The following is a 17,388-nucleotide window of genomic DNA, read 5'->3' as shown; positions in this document are numbered from 1 at the left end:
TTTAACCAATTATTTATGCCTTCTTGACAGAAGCGTATTTTACCTCGCTTTTCTACTGTAGCGTCAGTTAACACGTGTGATTGACCTTAACTTGCAAACTAATTGATGGAGTAGTCTCATTTTTGGTGAAAGTGTAGCTTAAGTCCAACTTCAAGATATCACTGTAGGTGTTCGAAATGGTCACCATTAACATCCACATACAAACGATGCCGCTGAACTGCAGCACGAACTACTGACTGCAACGTGTTCAGTTGGATATTTGCACATGAATGTACAATGCATTCTCGAAGTTCATCCAATGTGCGTGGCTTTTGTCGATAAACGATGTCCTTTAGTGTTCCCCACAGGTAAAAGTCCAGAGGAGTTAGGTCTGGGGAACGTGGTGGGTACTCCACAGCACCTCTACGGCCTATCCATCTCCCTGGTAGATTTTCGTCGAGATACCCCCTAACACGATTTTGGTAGTGGTCTGGGGCACCATCTTGTTGAAAGTAAACACTTCCGTCTCCATACAAGTCTCAGATTGCAGGTAAAATGTATGTCTGAAGCTTATGAAGGTACACCTCACCGGTAACTGTGCCGGTGGAAGATGGGTAGGCTGTAGAGGTGCACGTTCCCCAGACCTAACTCCTCTGGACTTTTACCTGAGGGGAACACTAAAGGACGTCGTTTATCGACAAGAGCCACGCACATTGGATGGACTTCGAGAATCCATCGTAGATTCATGTGCAAATATCCAGCTGAACACGTTGCTGTCGGTAGTTCGTGCTGCAGTTCGGCGACATTGTTTGTGTGTGAATGTTAATGGTGACCATTTCGAACACCTACAGTGATATCGTTAAGTTGGAATTTAAGCTACACTTTCATTAAAAATGAGACAACTCCGTCACTTAGTTTGCAAGTTATGGACTTTTAAACAGTGGATACATTTTTTGGACCCCTCTGTATTTAATCAGTTGGAAACTTGTATTAGTCTTTATCGCCGTAATACCGATAAGTCACGTTACGTAGTGTAGGCAGGCGATGGGCACAGTGTGTTTGGGGGGGGGGGGGGGACCACGAAACTCACAACCTGCTATGCTGTCAGAATCTCTCCCAAATGAGCAAGACGCGGTATTGAGTAAGTGGCACAGTGGAGTGCGCCGACCTCGCGCTGTGTGTTTCGCGGTCATCAACTCGACCACTTCCTCGGCCGGAACTGGCAGGGGCGAAGACGTGAGGCGGGCCCGGCCTCAGATATGCAAACGAGGCTCGAGGCGCAGAACAATGGGGGCGCCAGCGCCGCCGCCGCCGCGGCCCGGGGCCCCGCGCTCTCTGTGTGGCGGCGGCGCCGACTGCCCTGTGCGAGCGCCGACACCGTGTCTGGCGCAGCCGCGCCGCACCGCTCCAGCACAATACCCTCACGCCGGGGAGCTGTGCCCGCTTGACATGCCGTGCAACTGGCTCAAACTTCGCAGCGGTAAAGAGCGGGCTGGAGACGACGAAGTGAGGCAAGTTCATGTCCTTACTGTTACTGATAACATTCTGGTTCGATTCCTAACAAGCTCGTACTCCAAAGCCGATTTCATATTCACAAGCGGCTTCTGTCGCTAATGTGCAACTCAAACGTATTATGTACACGCCATACATTTTTCTAACTCGATCACTAGTTCTTTAAAACGACAAATTAATGTCGAGAAGTACTGTTCATTTACACTGAAGAGCCAAAGAAACTGGTACACCTGCCTAATATCGTAAACGGCCTCCGCGAGCACTCGCAAGTGTGGCAGCACGACAGGCATGGACTCGACTAATGTCTGAAGTAGTGCTAGAGGAAATCGACACCATGAATCCTGCAGGGCTGTCCATAAATCCGTAAGCGTACGAGGGAGTGGTAGTCCCTTCTTAACATCACATTACAAGGTATCCCACATACGCTCAATAATGTTCATGTCTGGGAAATTTTATGTCCAGCGGAAGTGTTTAAACTCAGAAGAGTGTTCCTGTAGCCACTCTGTAACGATTCTAGACGTATTGTCATGCTGGAATTGCCCAAGTCTGTCGGAATGCACAATGGACACGAATGGATGCAGGTGATCAGACATGATGCTTACGTACGTGTCACCTGTCAGAGTGGTATCTAGACGTATCAGGCGTCCCATATCACTCCAAGAGCACGTCCCCCACACTATTTCAGAGCCTCCACCAGCAGGCAACAGTCCTCTGCTGACATGCGGGGTCCATGCATTCATGAGGTTGTCTCCATATCCGTACACGTCCATCCGCTCGATGCAAGTTGAAACGAGACTCATCCGAAAAGGCAACATGTTTCCAGTCATGATCAGTCCAATTTCGGTGTTGGTAGGCCTAGGCGAGGCGTAAATCTTTGTGTAGTGCAGTCATCAAGGGTACACTAATAGATCTTCGGCTCCGAAAGCCCATATTGATGATTTTTCGTTGAATAGTTGGCACCCTGACACTTGCTGATGGCCAAACATTGAAATCTGAAGCAGTTTGCGGAAGGCTTGCATTTCTGTCACGTTGAACGATTCTCTCGAGACGTCGTTGGTCCCGCTCTTGCAGGATCCTTTTCCGGACGCAGCGATGTCGGAGATCTGATGTTTTACCGGATTCCTGTTGTTCGCGGCACTCCCGTGAAATGGTAGCACAGGAAAATCTCCACTTCATAGCGTCCGCAGCTCGTGGTCTAGAAGCTACTGTTGCTGCCTCTGGATCACAGGGTCCCGGATTCGATTCCCATTCGGCTTGGGGATTTACTCTGCCAGGAACTGGGTGTTTGTGTTGTCATCATCATTTCATCCTCATTACCATCATTTGCGACAGTGGCTCGATTGGACTGTGTATAAAAATTGGACTGTGAAAAATTTGGGAATTCGTACGGGCGCTGATGACTGCGCACTTGAGCGCCCCACAAACCAAACATCATCGTCATCATTCACTTCATCGCTGCCTAGGAGATGCTGCGTCCCACTGGTCTTGCGCCAGTTATAACATCACGGTGAGACTCACTTAAATCTTAATAACCTGCCACTGTATAAGCAGTAACCGATATAACAACTGTGTTAGACACCTGTTGTCCTACATAGGCGCCGGCCGGTGTGGCCGTGCGGTTAAAGGCGCTTCAGTCTGGAACCGCGTGGCCGCTACGGTCGCAGGTTCGAATCCTGCCTCGGGCATGGATGTGTGTGAAGTCCTTAGGTTAGTTAGGTTTAAGTAGTTCTAAGTTCTAGGGGACTGATGACCACAGAAGTTAAGTCCCATAGTGCTCAGAGCCATTTGAACCATCCTACATAGGCGTTGCAGGCCGCAGCGCCCTATTATGCCTGTTTACATACTTCTGTTTTTGAATATGCATGCCTATACATGTTCCTTTGGAGCTTCTGTGTGTAAATTTGTAGACTTTTGTGTACGAGACGATGCTGTTCTGTCTTAACACTATTGGCACAGCAGGTGTTTTAGTGAGGAGCATTGTTTTTGTGGTGGTAGTTAGTATGCCGAACGAAAATACTCTTTCAGTACAACAGTCGGTTCTTTGGTTTGCTCAGGGAGGAGACGTTTGGCATCTGCCTTTCTATCTATAAGACATAAAGTATAAGTTCCCTTTATTAAAATGGTTCAAATGGGTCTGAGCACTATGGGAATTAACATCTGAGGTCATCAGTTCCCTAGAACTTAGAACTACTTAAACCTAACTAACCTAAGGACATCACACACATACATGCCCGAGGAAGGATTCGAACATGCGACCATAGTGGTCGCGGGGTTCCAGACTGAAGCCCCTAGAGCCGCTCGGCCACATCGGCCGGCTCACTTTATTAAAACGTAGATAAGACTTACTTAACTTTGTTCAATGCATTTCCACAGGAATGTCATGTATACTTACAGGTGTCTTCTAACATTGACGTGTCACTTAAAAATGCACATGCAAAGTCACAACTCCAAGAATTTTTTTTTTTTTTGTTTTTTCCTTGATGAGCTTACCGGTTTCGGTCTGTTTTAGATCATCTTCAGACTTACCATTGAAATATGTAAATACACGAGAGTTAGAAGGATGTAGTAATATATAAAACGCCCTCCCGGCTAACCGCGTGGTCTAACATGTTGCTTCCAGAGCTGGAAGGCATGCCAGTCCCTGGCACGAGTCCGCCCGGCGGATTAGTGTCGAGATCCAGTGTTCTGGCCAGTCTGTGGTGGGTTTTTAAGACGGTTTTCCATCTGCCTCGGCGAATGCGGGCTGGTTCCCCTTATTTCGCCTCAGTCACACTATGTCGGCGATTGCTGCCCAAACACTGTTTCCACGTTCACGTACACCACAATTACTCTACTATGCAAACATTTGGGGTTACACTCGTCTGGTATGAGACGTTCCCCGTTGGGGCTGGCCAGGGTGGCCAAGCGGTTAAAGGCGCTATAGTCTGGAACCGCGCGACCGCTACGGTCGCAGGTTCGAATCCTGCCTCGGGCATGGATGTGTGTGATGTCCTTAAGTTAGTTAGGTTTAAGTAGTACTAAGTTCTAGGGGACTGATGACCTTAGAAGTTAAGTCCCATAGTGCTCAGAGCCATTTGAACCATTTTTCCCCGTTGGGAGGAGGGGAGGGGGTATCCACTGGGGGCCGAACCGCACAATAACTCTGGTTTCGGTATGGGGTGGCGGTGGGGTGGGTGGACTGCAGTGGCGTGTTGTGGGGTTGTGAACCACTGAGGACTACGGCGGGACGAAGCCCCTCCGTCGTTTCTAGTTCCCGGTTCAATACACACACAATATAGAAAATACATGTAATTCTAGTGTATTTATGTGTTTCAGGCCGGCCGGGTTGGCCGAGCGGTTCTTGGCGCTACAGTCTGGAACCGGGCGACCGCTACGGTCGCAGGTTGGAATCCTGCCTCGGGCATGGGTGTGTGTGACGTCCTTAGGTTAGTTAGGTTTAAGTAGTTCGAAGTTCTAGGGGACTGATGACCTCAGAAGTTAAGTCCCATCGTGCTCAGAGCCATTTGAACCATTTGATTTTTGTGTTTCAGTGGTAAGTCGGAAGCTGGTCTAAAATAGACCGAAAGTGATAACATCCCATAAAAAAGTTTCTAGCCGTTGTGACTGTGCATGTGCATTTTTAAGTTATAAAATAAGAACCGCTGCCAGCCGGAGTGACCGTGCGGTTCTAGGCGCTACAGTCTGGAACCGCGTGACCGCTACGGTCGCAGATTCGAATCCTACCTCGGGCATGGATGTGTGTGATGTCCTTAGGTTAGTTGGGTTTAAGTAGTTCTAAGTTCTAGGGGACTGATGACCACAGCAGTTAAGTCCCATAGTGCTCAGAGCCATAAGAACCGCTGTTCTCCAAGAGAAGATAAATGTCCTCAAAAATTACTGACGTGTTACTTGACACAGACAAAATACCAGCCCCTCACTCAGAGTACATTTAACAAGAACTTCCACTTATAGTTCTGCCTAATACATTGCCCACACAGCTGGCCTACTAGAAGACGATGCCGTCGTCTTTGTCGATGATTACAGACTGGACTGAGTGGTCCTGTGCTCGGCCGTAGGTAAGAGAGCTGATGTAGCGCCGTAGCGAAACGTTTGTGGGCGTAGTCACGCCGACGCAGGCTGCAGCGACTATCATTTCTTCTGGTTACCAACCTTCTCTGGCACCTCGCACTCTGCAATATTCATGTAACATAATTTGGCGATTGATGCAGTGGTGTTACTATGTGAGCCGTGGTAAAAATTTCTGATTTGAAGCAGTCGCCCTCCGTTTCTGGCGGTGGCGCCGCTATGGCAATCGCAGCTTTGGTGTCTCCCTCTGGTGTGAAAGGGGAAATATTGCCTTTTCTTGTGCATTTAAGGGGCGCTATAAGCTCGCCAGTTGGTCAGTCTGGGTGAGTCTGGAGTCAGTCTGGGGTCAGTCTCTCGTCCCCAGCTTGCTAGTCTGTCCCTCGTCCGAATTTGTGGCGCCAAGAGAGAACTCAATGAGCGGTCACGCGGTCGGGGGCTTATTTCCTGCATCTGAGTCTGCACGTTAGGCCGCCAGTCTGCTCGAGTTAGCTCAGGCAATGGTCGTTGGCGGTTGGATCGATCGGTTGGTCGGTCCCATACTGACACACGAGATGTCGTGTCCGTCTTGAGCGTCGGCGCATGTGAGGTCGCCACGTGGGTCCAGTGGGCCACGCCGTAAAGCGAGGCTAGTGGCTTCTCGGCCGACACGAGAGCAACAGGAGTCAACCCACGACACCGGTCTGGCCGGTGGGAGCTGCGACGCCTTGAGACGGGAGATTGGCGCGCCTTCCTGCGTCCGTTGAAGCGGCTGGCAGCGGGCGGTTCGGAAGAGCGTTTTGGCGGTGCTGCGCCAGGTCTTCGCCAGAAATCGCAGTTTATTAGAAGTTAAGTGTTTGGTGATATGTTGTTTCATTCACTTGTTAAATTCTACTTGTTTTCTTGGTGAGGTCACCAGCCGCTTTGTTTTTGGTTTGTCCCACCATTCTCCTCCGTTTGCCCAACCGCGGGAAGGTGGTTATTTATGAATTGGGTGGTCCGTTTTTTTTTCCCCCTTGTGGAGTAGGGGCGGGTTAGAGCAACCTGCGGTTCGGGTTGTTCGGTAATCTCCCTATCAATCTGCCGTACGTTAATAGCTGCCTCTGTCAAATTTGTCGGATTGGGGGGGTTAACGAATTTATTACCTCAAGTGTAACGGCCTAGTTCCTGAAATATGTTTTTTATCTTGCCTATCATCTTGAGAGGCGGTATATGTGTACTGTAGAGCATGTCTGGCCAACTTTGTATAATTTTATATAAGATTTCATTTCATGGTCTTTTTATTTAAATGATCATTTTAGTATATAAAGTTGCCACCCTTCAACCGTAAGACTTTTCTTAGAAGTTAAAATCAAGTTGCACCTTCGGTAGCAAGTTAATCTTTTAATTTTAGTGTTTTGTACCATTTCCATCGTTCCTACGGGGTGCATAGTTTGTGTGCTTGTGTGAATTGTTAAAACTTTTACTTTAAGGTAATCTGGTGTGTTGCACATTTGCGCCTGTGTAGTCTTTCAGAGGTTGTTGTGAGCGGTCATGACTACGGCCGTGTCAAAAGGGAGCGGCAAGGTTCTCAGCCCGAAAGATCATACACTCAAAAATTTGTTTCTTTCTGCGAGGACTCTAGGAATGTTAGTGTGTTGGGACAAGCGAGGGAAAATTTTGGAGTGGAGAGAGATCGGCCAAGTAGTAATTATCAAGGCGTACACAGGAAATGTTTTCGATGTGGGGCTAGTACGCATTTGGTTAGGAGTTATCCGGTTTTGCGCAAGAAGTACTAAGTGACATAAGTGCAGGCGGCACGTTTCCAGGAGTAACTTATTGTTTAGTGAGGGGCGTGCCGTAGTTGCTGATTCCCGGTTATGTCGACCTTATTTTTGTCTGAGTTTGAATCAGGAACCCCTCTGCGCCTCATTGGATACGGGTAGCACTTATTCCTGACTTAATGAGGCTTGGGCTCTGGAATTTGGCAGTCTTGCCAGGCTCAAACCTGAAAAGATCCCGCTTCGGAGATGTCGTATGGCCCATGGTCAGGTGTAGCCTCTGGCGGAGTGGGTTAAGGGTAGTGTCTCGGTAGGGCGGTGCTCTTACCCAATGACCTTTGCTATCGTTGCTAATCTGCCGGTAAATACGGTGCTGGGTTGTGACTTCATTTCTAAAACTCAACTTGTTCTGGATTATTCAGGGGGTAAGTTCTTTTTTTTTTTTTTTTTTTTTTTTTTTTTTGTATATTTGCGTCCAGTAAGAAGTTCGGATTTTGTGAATGTCGAGCGGCGGTGTCATCCACGCCTTCTTCCTTGTCGGTCACTACTCTCGATAATGTCAATCTTGATCATCTTTCCCCGAGTCAGGTTCAACAGGTCCATCAGTTACTGGAGGTTTTTCCTGGCTTATTTTGCGATAAACTTGGAGTAACGAATAAATTAGAATATCATATTCGTTTGACTGACAATATTCCGATTAGGCAGTCCCCATATTGTCTCTCACCACCTAAGATGAAAGTGTTGCGGGAAAAGGTACAGAAGATGTTAAATCAAGGGGTTATTCGTCCCTCGACTTCTCCGTATGCCTGGTACCGAAGGATCAGGGTAGCGATTTCAGTACGGTGGTCGATCACCGTCGTTGAGTGACGTTGGAGTCAGTTCCGTTGCCTGATCTACACAATTCCTTTACTTGGTTTTCAGGCGCGTCTTGTTTTACCGTTCTTGACTTAAATCAAGCTTCTTATCAGAGTCCGTTGACCGAGGAGTGTAAACATGTTACAGCGTTTTGCACAGATTGGAATCTATTCGAATTTAACGGGTCCCATTTGGGCTGGCTACCGGAGCTGCTGTGTTGACTCGTTTATTAGATAGTGTACTGGGTGAATTTAAATTGCGTTTTGTTTGTAACTATTTGGATGACCTTGTAATATATCGTAAATCGTTTGAAGAGTATTTGAGTCATTTACATCAAGTATTTACTATGCTTCAGCAGGCTGGTTTAACCGTTAAACTCTCGAAGGTTACCCTTGCGAGGCCACAGATTTCATTTCTAGGCCATATTGTTTCGGGCGATGAGGTTCGGATCGATCAAGAGCGCACTAAAGCCTTGCGCGCACTCCCACCTCATACTGATAAACGGAGAGTCGCTAAGTTTATTGGCCTGGCAAACTATTTCAGGAGGTTCGTTCCGAATTTTGCGTCCTTAGCTGCCCCTTTGAATCAGCTTCGTAAAAAAGGAGTTAAATTTACTTGGGGTCCTACCCAGCAGGCGGCCTTCGAACAGATCAAAACCACCATTGCTAATCCATCGGTGCTTGGGGTGCCTGATTTTGATGATAGTTCAGACGGACGCGTCGAGTGCAGGTGTGTCAGACGTCTTCTTACAAGAATGGAAAGGTCAGCGGCAACCCTTGGCCTATGCCTCGCGCCGTTTGAATGATGCTGAGGCAAAATACTCAGTCTACGAATGTGAGGCCTTGGCGGTCCTATTTGCATTAGAAAAATTCCGGTTTTACCTTGAGCACAAACCTTTTATGCTGGAGACTGATAATCAAGCCTTGAGTTGGGTCTTAGCTAGGCCACGTAAGACCGGTCGGATCCCACGTTGGGCCGTGAGAATCTCAGCCTTTAAATTTAAGGTTAGGCATATCAAGGGTTCCAAGAATGTGGTCGCTGACGCCCTCAGCCGGATATTTGACCCGCCATCGGATTGTTCGGAGGAGCACCACCAGGGTCCACTTCAGGGTCAGCTTTTGGTTTTGGGGGAAGTACTCCAACTGTTTAATAATCGCGAAGAAAACCAGGAACAGGATGTTGAATTAGGTTCCATCAAACAGCGGAATAGGTCGGACGAGGTAGTTGAAGGTTACAGCTTGAGGAAAGGTATTCAGTGTAAGGCAATGGGTCGAGAGCGCCACATCCGAATTTGTCTGCCAGCCAATATTCCAGTATTATCATTGCTCTTCGGTGGGAGGTCACTTAGGAACATATAAAACGATTCAGAAAATTAAGCAGTATGTGACCTGGCCTAATCTTGAGTGTGACATTAAGAAATTAGTAGCCGGTTCTCATTTGTGCCGGGCTGCGAAACCTAGCAATGCCCTATAGCAAGGTCTATTGTCTTCGGAACGTGAAAATTATCCGATGGATCGTCTTTGTATCGATTATGTGGGTCCGTTGCCACGTTCCAGTAGAGGGAATATGCATATTTTGGTGGTATTTGATGCCTTTTCTCGCTTTACTTGGCTTATTCCCAGTAGAAGTAGTACTACCAACGTAATTATTTTTCACCTTACTAACATCTTTTCGATGTTTGGGCCTCCTAAGAGCTTGGTTAGTGATAATGTCCCTGCTTTTGTGTCAGATAAGTTTACGGCCTTTTGTTTCGGAAATGGCATCAGACACATAAAAGCAAAACCGTGTTACCCTCAGGGGTCCTTTGCTGAACGTGTGAATCGCAACCTAAAATCAGCTTTAATAATTTACCATGAAGTTAAACCGAGTAAATGGGATTCTAACTTGCCCTGGATTAATTTTGCGTTCAACACTGCGGTTCATGAGCCATTGAAGACTACTCCGGCCACTCTCTTATTGGCCTACCCTATCAATTCGCCTTTGTCTAACTTATGGCGCATCCAAGACTTACTTCCTGAGCGGGTATCCCCGGGGTTAATTAGAAAGAACTGTAATCGGGCTCGTCGCAATATAGCGGCTGCCCATGGTCGTCAAGCCGTGCGGTACAACCGCAACAGGCGTCCTTATCAGGGAAAATCGGGGGATCAAGTCTATATTAAGAATGTTCAGGGTCGAGGAAGGAGGGGGGGCCGAGTAGGGAAGTTCACAGCCCGCTTTATAGGTCCACGCGCGGGCCGGCCGGAGTGGACGAGCGGTTCTAGGCGCTACAGTCTGGAACCGCGCGACCACTACGGTCGCAGGTTCGAATCCTGCCTCGGGCATGGATGTGTGTGATGTCCTTAGGTTAGCTAGGTTTACGTAGTTCTAAGTTCTAGGGGACTGGTGACCTAAGTCATAAGCAGTTAAGTCCCATAGTGCTCAGAGCCATTTGAACCATTTTTTTCCACGCACAGTGCTCCGTGTGTTGGGGCAGGTTAACCTGTTAGTCAGACATGATCAGACCGGTAGGGAATATCGAGTCCATTCGAGCCAAGTGAAGTTTCTGAGTTCGGGCGCCTGTGCGAGGGGAGGAGGTTGAGCCGTGGTAAAAATTGCTGTTTTGAAGAGCGCGCCGCAGCGCGTTGTGTGAAACAGTCGCCCTCCGTTTCTGGCGGTGGCGCCGCTGTGGAAATCGCAGCTTCGGTGTCTCCCTCTCGTGGATGTCGACGGCCAGCCCGACACCCCCGGCCAGCCGGCCTGCTGCTGAAGCAATCCCCCCCCCCCACCCACCCACCTCCATACTCCGCTCCACTACTGTGGCGAGGCGCGTCGCACCTGAACATCATCGGCGCGAGGAGCGAGAGGGCTACTGGTCTTTCGGTGACATCGTTCGGCCGACTGCAAACTGCCGTCCGCAGGGTTGGAGCCGGGGAGCGAACCCGTGGCCTCCCGGGTGCAGAGTTGTCTGCGGGTGCTGAACGAGCTGCCCAGGGGCGGACGGCCGGAGATGCTAAGGCTCACTACGGTGACCTCGGCCGCTTCCCTTCGGCGCTCTACGTGGGGTCCAAGAGTCGCACTTGGGGGAGCAGTCAGCTTTGTTCCAGGCTATCGGTCGCAGCTAACGCATGCGGCGACCACTTAGCCGTGGCTTGAACATTAACGCTACGTCCACAATGCTGGGCAATCGGACACCGACGCTGCAGATTCCGGCATTCGCGCTAACGCACGCATGGTATACGACGCCATCGCCGATTTCAGCAGAAGGCCCGCTGTGTATCTTCGATGTAATAAAGTCAATGACACGCTTGTCTGTCTTTCCCTGCACGCTTCGGCGTGAGTCATCCCTCTGGTCCAAACAATACCTCTCGGTCGTTCTGACATACTACAACTTCTGACCGCTGAGCTCGGATGCATTAACGTGGAAGTATAGTACGCAAAATGGTGGAAACACGTGCTGCTATTTTATATGCAGTTGATGCTCTAACTCGACAAGTGCAAGCGTTAGCAGAGCAGTTTACGAGCATAAAAGAGAGAAATTTCGAGCTTAATCGTGAGTTAGAGGCTCGTAAAGAGGAATGATCAATCGCAGTCGGAGTAAGTGTGAATTGACAGTGCCTTCTGTTCCGTATGACCCGGTAGGGTCGCACTGATTAATCCCTTTTCGGGCAAGGCAACAGAGGACGTGACAGTTTCCATTACGGTTATTAGGGACGCTGTGGAATTACATGGGTGGTCGGATGAAGTATGTATGTTGCTAATATGCGTTTGGCTGGGGACGCCAAAGCATACGTTGTCAGTCATGACACATTGAGCACATACGTTCACGGAGTGGGCCTAGTGATTGTGCCAACATTACGAAAGGCATAACAGTATGCGTTTTCTTCTTCTCCTTCTTCTTTTTTTTTTTTCTTCGAGAGTAACTAAGTACGTTGTCGATGCAGGGCAACGCGTCTATAGAAGCGTTCTCGGATAGAATCCGTAAGCTAAACACAAAGACAGACCCAGAATGTAGAAGCTAATATTTACTGCAACAGGAGGCAAGGAATAGAGCTGTGGATGGTTTTTTGCTTGGTATACCCGCTATAGACGAATGTTGAAAATTAGGTGGACTGATAAGGTAAGGAATGAGGAGGTTCTACGCAGAATCGGAGAGGAAAGGAATATGTGGAAAACACTGATAAGGAGAAGGGACAGGATGATAGGACATCTGCTAAGACATGAGGGAATGACTACCATGGTGCTAGAGGGAGCTGTAGAGGGCAAAAACTGTAGAGGAAGACAGAGATTGGAATACGTCAAGCAAATAATTGAGGATGTAGGTTGCAAGTGCTACTCTGAGATGAAGAGGTTAGCACAGGAAAGGAATTCGTGGCGGGCCGCATCAAACCAGTCAGTAGACTTATGACCAGATGTGGTTGGGAGGGGCATGTAAGGAAACAGTGTAAGCAATCAGAGTGCAATGCGTGTGGAATAGTGGGTCACCGGGCATTTGAGTGTAGAAAGGGTGGAAACCACCGGCAAGGGAAGCAGCAGTTAAACGCAAACGGGATTGTTTCAAGTGTTACACGGCACAAGTTAGTACACAGACGTAATGTAGCTGTCTTCTCAGCGGGTGGCAGGAAACAGAGATTTTTGGTAGACACAGGTGAGAATGTATCAGTTATCAGTCCGGACCTCTTGTGAAAGAGGAGACTGGAGCCACCGCAGTGTAGGTTACGTGGGGTTGGCGATAGTAGGGTGGAAACATTGGGTACGGCAGCACTGGGGTTTTCAGTCGGGAAAACTAAGTTTAGCGAACTAACGGAGCTGTTGCCATTCGTATGCGAAGGTTATTCAGAGATTCTAGAGCTAGATTTTCTCGACAAACATTACGCTAAGATTGATCTTTCGCAACGCACAGTGGAATTCAGTGGGACTTTGTTTCAACTAGGGGAAACAGTTGCAGCTGAGAGAACGGCAAAAGGTTCACCCGTCATGGAGGTGAGACCAACTAAACTTTGTAGATTTGCAGTAAAGGTCCGAATAATAGGATAAAATACCAGCAGGTACGTGAAAGATGGTGTGGGTTTCAGTGGATACCGTTTTGCCGAGGCAAACATTATATATGGTTAAACTACTGTTAACCAATGAAGAGACGGAAGGTGAAGACTTCGATAGGTGGAGCCTAGAGGAAAGCCACAAGCAAACCGTCGATAAGGAAGTGTTACGAGGGAAAACAGGTCATTTGAAGGACAGTGATCGAATGGCTATGAATAACTTGTTGTTGACATTTAATGATTTATTTTGTGCGAAAAGAAGGTTACCAACAACCCCGCTGATGCAACACAACATACCGACAGGGGATAGCGCGCCAATTTATAGGAAGCTATATCGTATGGCAAAGCAGCTGCTACCGTTGGTGGAAGAATTTATTGAACAACAACTATGGTATCGGATCATAGAACAGATTGATAGTCCCTGGAATGCCAATATTGTCATCGCGCCAATGAAGTCGGCGGACGGGGCACGGAAGTACAGATTTCGCTGTGACTACAAATATCTAAAGGCGAGAACCATTTGAGATGTTGGCGGTCGTATATGGTTGAAATGCCTGGGCTAGCAGAACAGAGTGGATTAGGTTGTGGAAAGGGGCCAAAATGAGTTCCTGTCAGGTGCACTCAACATACAACTTTATTTATCAACACACAATATTACAAAACTTTAATCGACCTCCTTTGATTAACTTTAGATTGACTGAAGGCCACATTCAAAATCCAAGACACAAGGCCAAAGCAAAATTGAAATACAAGATTCTTCTGCAGGTTTCACCAAAGAATATTTTCTAAATCTTCAATCTAACCAGCTGAAGGCCTTAGCAATTTAATTTTAATGGAAATAGGCTGGAGGTCGCATATTAAGCAATAAGAGGAGTTTCAATCAAAAGGCAGAAGGCCTTATCTTAAAACATTTCATATAAAATAAAGAATAACAATCTGATGCCTTAAGGGCAAGACAAAAACATTAATTTAAGAGATATTAATACTCGGCTTAAGGCGACACGTCAACACAATAATTTAACGGCTTAAGGCCTTAAAAGATTTGATGTAAAATTCGGCTGAAAGCCTCATATAAGGAATATCAATCTTACGTCTAAAGGGCAAGACATGAACATTAATTCAGGATATATAAAAGCTGGGCTGAGGGCCACACATCAACCAAATAACTAAAACTCAAACAGGGAAGTTACTATGTACCAGACACGGAACGGCGCTCAGAAGTTTCCAAGGGTTGGCCTGGAATTGTAACACTAACGCCCGTTTAGGCGAGACAGGCAGCCTGACCAACAATCTCTAAATCGGAAGGCAACCCAACCGACAGACAGCTGACGAACCAACCAATTACCTGATTTCGGTAACCAGACCAAAAACACTACAACCAAAATGGCAGCGAGGCGAAGAGACCAGTAACACTCGTCTTCAAATATTGGCTTGTTAATAAGCCAAGGCACAATAACTACTGGCATACATGAACATCGCAACGGCTGTGGAACTACATGCCGTGGCGGACAGCATCAGTACGGTAAGAAGACACTCACTCGCTGCTCTGTCGCAACCGACCAACTGGCTACTGCAGTACGCAGACAGCACTACACCATCTTCTTCTGGAAACATCCCCCAGGCTGTGGCTAAGCCATGTCTCCGCAATATCCTTTCTTTCAGGAGTGCTAGTTCCGCAAGGTTCGCAGGAGAGCTTCTGTAAAGTTTGGAAGGTAGGAGACGAGGTACTAGCAGAAGTAAAGTTGTGAGGACGGGGCGTGAGTCGTGCTTGGTTAGCTCAGTTGGTAGAGCACTTGCCCGCGAAAGGCAAAGGTCCCGAGTTCGAGTCTCGGTCCGGCACACAATCTGCCAGGAAGTTTCATACCAGCGCACACTCCGCTGCAGAGTGAAAATCTCGTTCTGGTGGCGTTACAGCATTAAAGGCATTGCTCAGTCGAACTGACACAGGGTGCACAATGTTGCACGAAACACTGCCACAAGAAACTCGAACACTCGTAAAACGAATCACTGATGAACATCTAGAACAAATCAGCGGTGGACACACACACACAAACCCGATGGACGGTCGGTGAGGAAACACACGTCGTTTGACCAGACGACCGACCAACGACCAACCAAGGTGGTTGTCACTCATACCATGTGTGTCCGCTGTCCGTCTGGAAATGGGAGACATGACGATCCGGGCACACTTGCTCGGACCCAATCATGCAGAGGTAACGCTTGCCCATTGGCCACGGCGTCTCCGCACAAGAAGGAACCGAGCCACGTCCAGCAAGATGACCCAGTGACGAAGCCCAGAAATGGTGAAAAGACCAAACACACGTCGCCGAAGAGGCGACCAACTGAACGACCGACCAACGGTCGATCCCGCTGCCATCTCCGTCCGTCAGACAGTTCATCCTGTGTCGCGAGCGGTCGGCGAGTAGGGGCTGTCCGCGCCTCCCTAGCGCTCCGTCCCCGACTGCTGCTACCTCCCGACTGCACTTCTGCCGCGTTCCAACTCCACGACTCCAGGTCCGATCTCTCCCACGACACATAACGACCGGGAAGTAATAGCCGTCCAGCAAAGATAATACGGCAGGGCAAATATCGATACGCGCTGCTGCTGCCACTCACGGGCAGGCAAGACAGTAATTCAGTGACCAGTAATTTCATTTTAAAATGACGAGGCGGCGGTACGGTAAAACAAGATGTTACATAATAGATGGCATGAACATGAGCCACGCACGGCTCAATTGTATTACAAATTATCAGTGTTTTCTGTGTAGTAGTAGCTTAAGGTCGTCACAGATCAAATCTCATTGAAATGGTTGCTTGGTTTGAAAGATCCATCTAGTAGATTAACTCGGTGGGCACTTAAGATTAGTGAATTCGAGTATGAGGTAATCCATAAGCAAATGCAGATTCGTTAAGCTGTGGAGTCGCAATGCTAACTACGCTAGGACAGAGCGTTGAAGAGTGGCAGCAGGCACAGGCAAGGGATAAGGAGTGCCAGACATTTAAGTCACAGCCACATTTCGTTATGCACGAGGGTTTGCTGTGTAGAACGATGAGGTGCGGACCGCGTGTGGAAGTTCCAGAGGAAGGAAGTTTTGCAGCAGGCTCACGACCTTTTGTTTTCAGGTCACTGTGGGCGAAGTGTAACAGAGCAATTTTGGTGGAGGGACAGGAAGTGTGACGTGGAACAGTATGTTAAGTTAAGGACTGTGTGCCATGCGTGCAGAGGGCCGACATTGTGCATCAGAAAGTACCATTGCAAAGGTTACCAGACGACTCTAATCCATTTTCAATGTTGGGGTTGTATGTCCTAGAGCCATTTAATAAAACAACTGCAGGAAATAGGTATGCTCTCACGATCATCCATCGTGTTTCTCGATTTTTGGCAATGGTACCGATGCCAGACCAACGGGCTAGTAGTGTAGTGCAGGCATTAGTAAACAACAGGATGTAAAGTTTGGAATGCCTGACGTCATAATTATGGACCAAAGTACGAATTTTGTCTCGAATTTGATGAAGCAGCTATGCCGCGTGTTGCATATAAGGAAGTTACGGAGACCAATGGGAGAACAGAACGCGTGCACGAGACAATCGCAAAGATGTTGAGCTATTATGTACAATATATGATCAAAAGTATCCAGACACCTGGCTGAAAATGACTTGCAAGTTCGTGGCGCCCTCCATCGGTAATGCTGGAATTCAGTACGGTGTTGCCTCACCCTTAGCCTTAATGACAGCTTCCACTCTCGCAGGCATACGTTTAACGAGGAGCTGGAAGGATTCTTGGGGAATGGCAGCCCATCCTTCAGAGTGCCGCACTGAGGAGAGGTATCGATGTCGATCTGTGAGGCCTGGCACGAACTCGGCGTTCCAACACATCCCAAACTCGTCCTTCGCGAAAGCGGATCGTCACTAATGGCACGACTTGTGAGGTAGTCGTGACCAATTTTTGCCTTCCCTCTAAGCTCACAGGCTCAACTGTTACGACATTATCACGGAATACATTGTATTGGCCAAAAGGATCTCAGCGTATTAACCGTTCAAAATTTAACATATTTAAATGACACAAGCAATCGAGAGCTTTTGCAGTTCTTGAGGAGAATTTTAATGGAACGAGTGTGGCAACATGTACACCATTTCCAGTAAGAACAGGAGGACAAAGTATTAGTTGTGAGCGTATTGGCCACCAGTTGTGGAGTGGGAGGCTTTTGAGTACTGTATTTCTGCAT

The 17,388-nt window shown here is 48.0% G+C and overlaps 1 protein-coding gene across 1 annotated transcript in view; it reads left to right on the top strand.

Moving 5' to 3' along the window:
- Window positions 1-1,266: 1,266 nt before the first annotated feature.
- The window catches only part of LOC126413182 (uncharacterized), a 166,221-nt gene continuing 150,099 nt past the window's right edge, over window positions 1,267-17,388 (top strand). The window contains exon 1 of the mRNA XM_050083078.1: window positions 1,267-1,490. Coding sequence (XP_049939035.1) covers window positions 1,267-1,490 — 224 coding nt within the window. The remainder of the gene's footprint in view (window positions 1,491-17,388) is intronic.

This window comes from Schistocerca serialis, chromosome 7 (assembly GCF_023864345.2).
Source record: "Schistocerca serialis cubense isolate TAMUIC-IGC-003099 chromosome 7, iqSchSeri2.2, whole genome shotgun sequence".
Taxonomy (NCBI): domain Eukaryota; kingdom Metazoa; phylum Arthropoda; class Insecta; order Orthoptera; family Acrididae; genus Schistocerca; species Schistocerca serialis.
The sequence above is the reverse complement of the archived record's forward strand: the minus strand, read 5'-3'. Positions and strand labels throughout refer to the sequence as shown.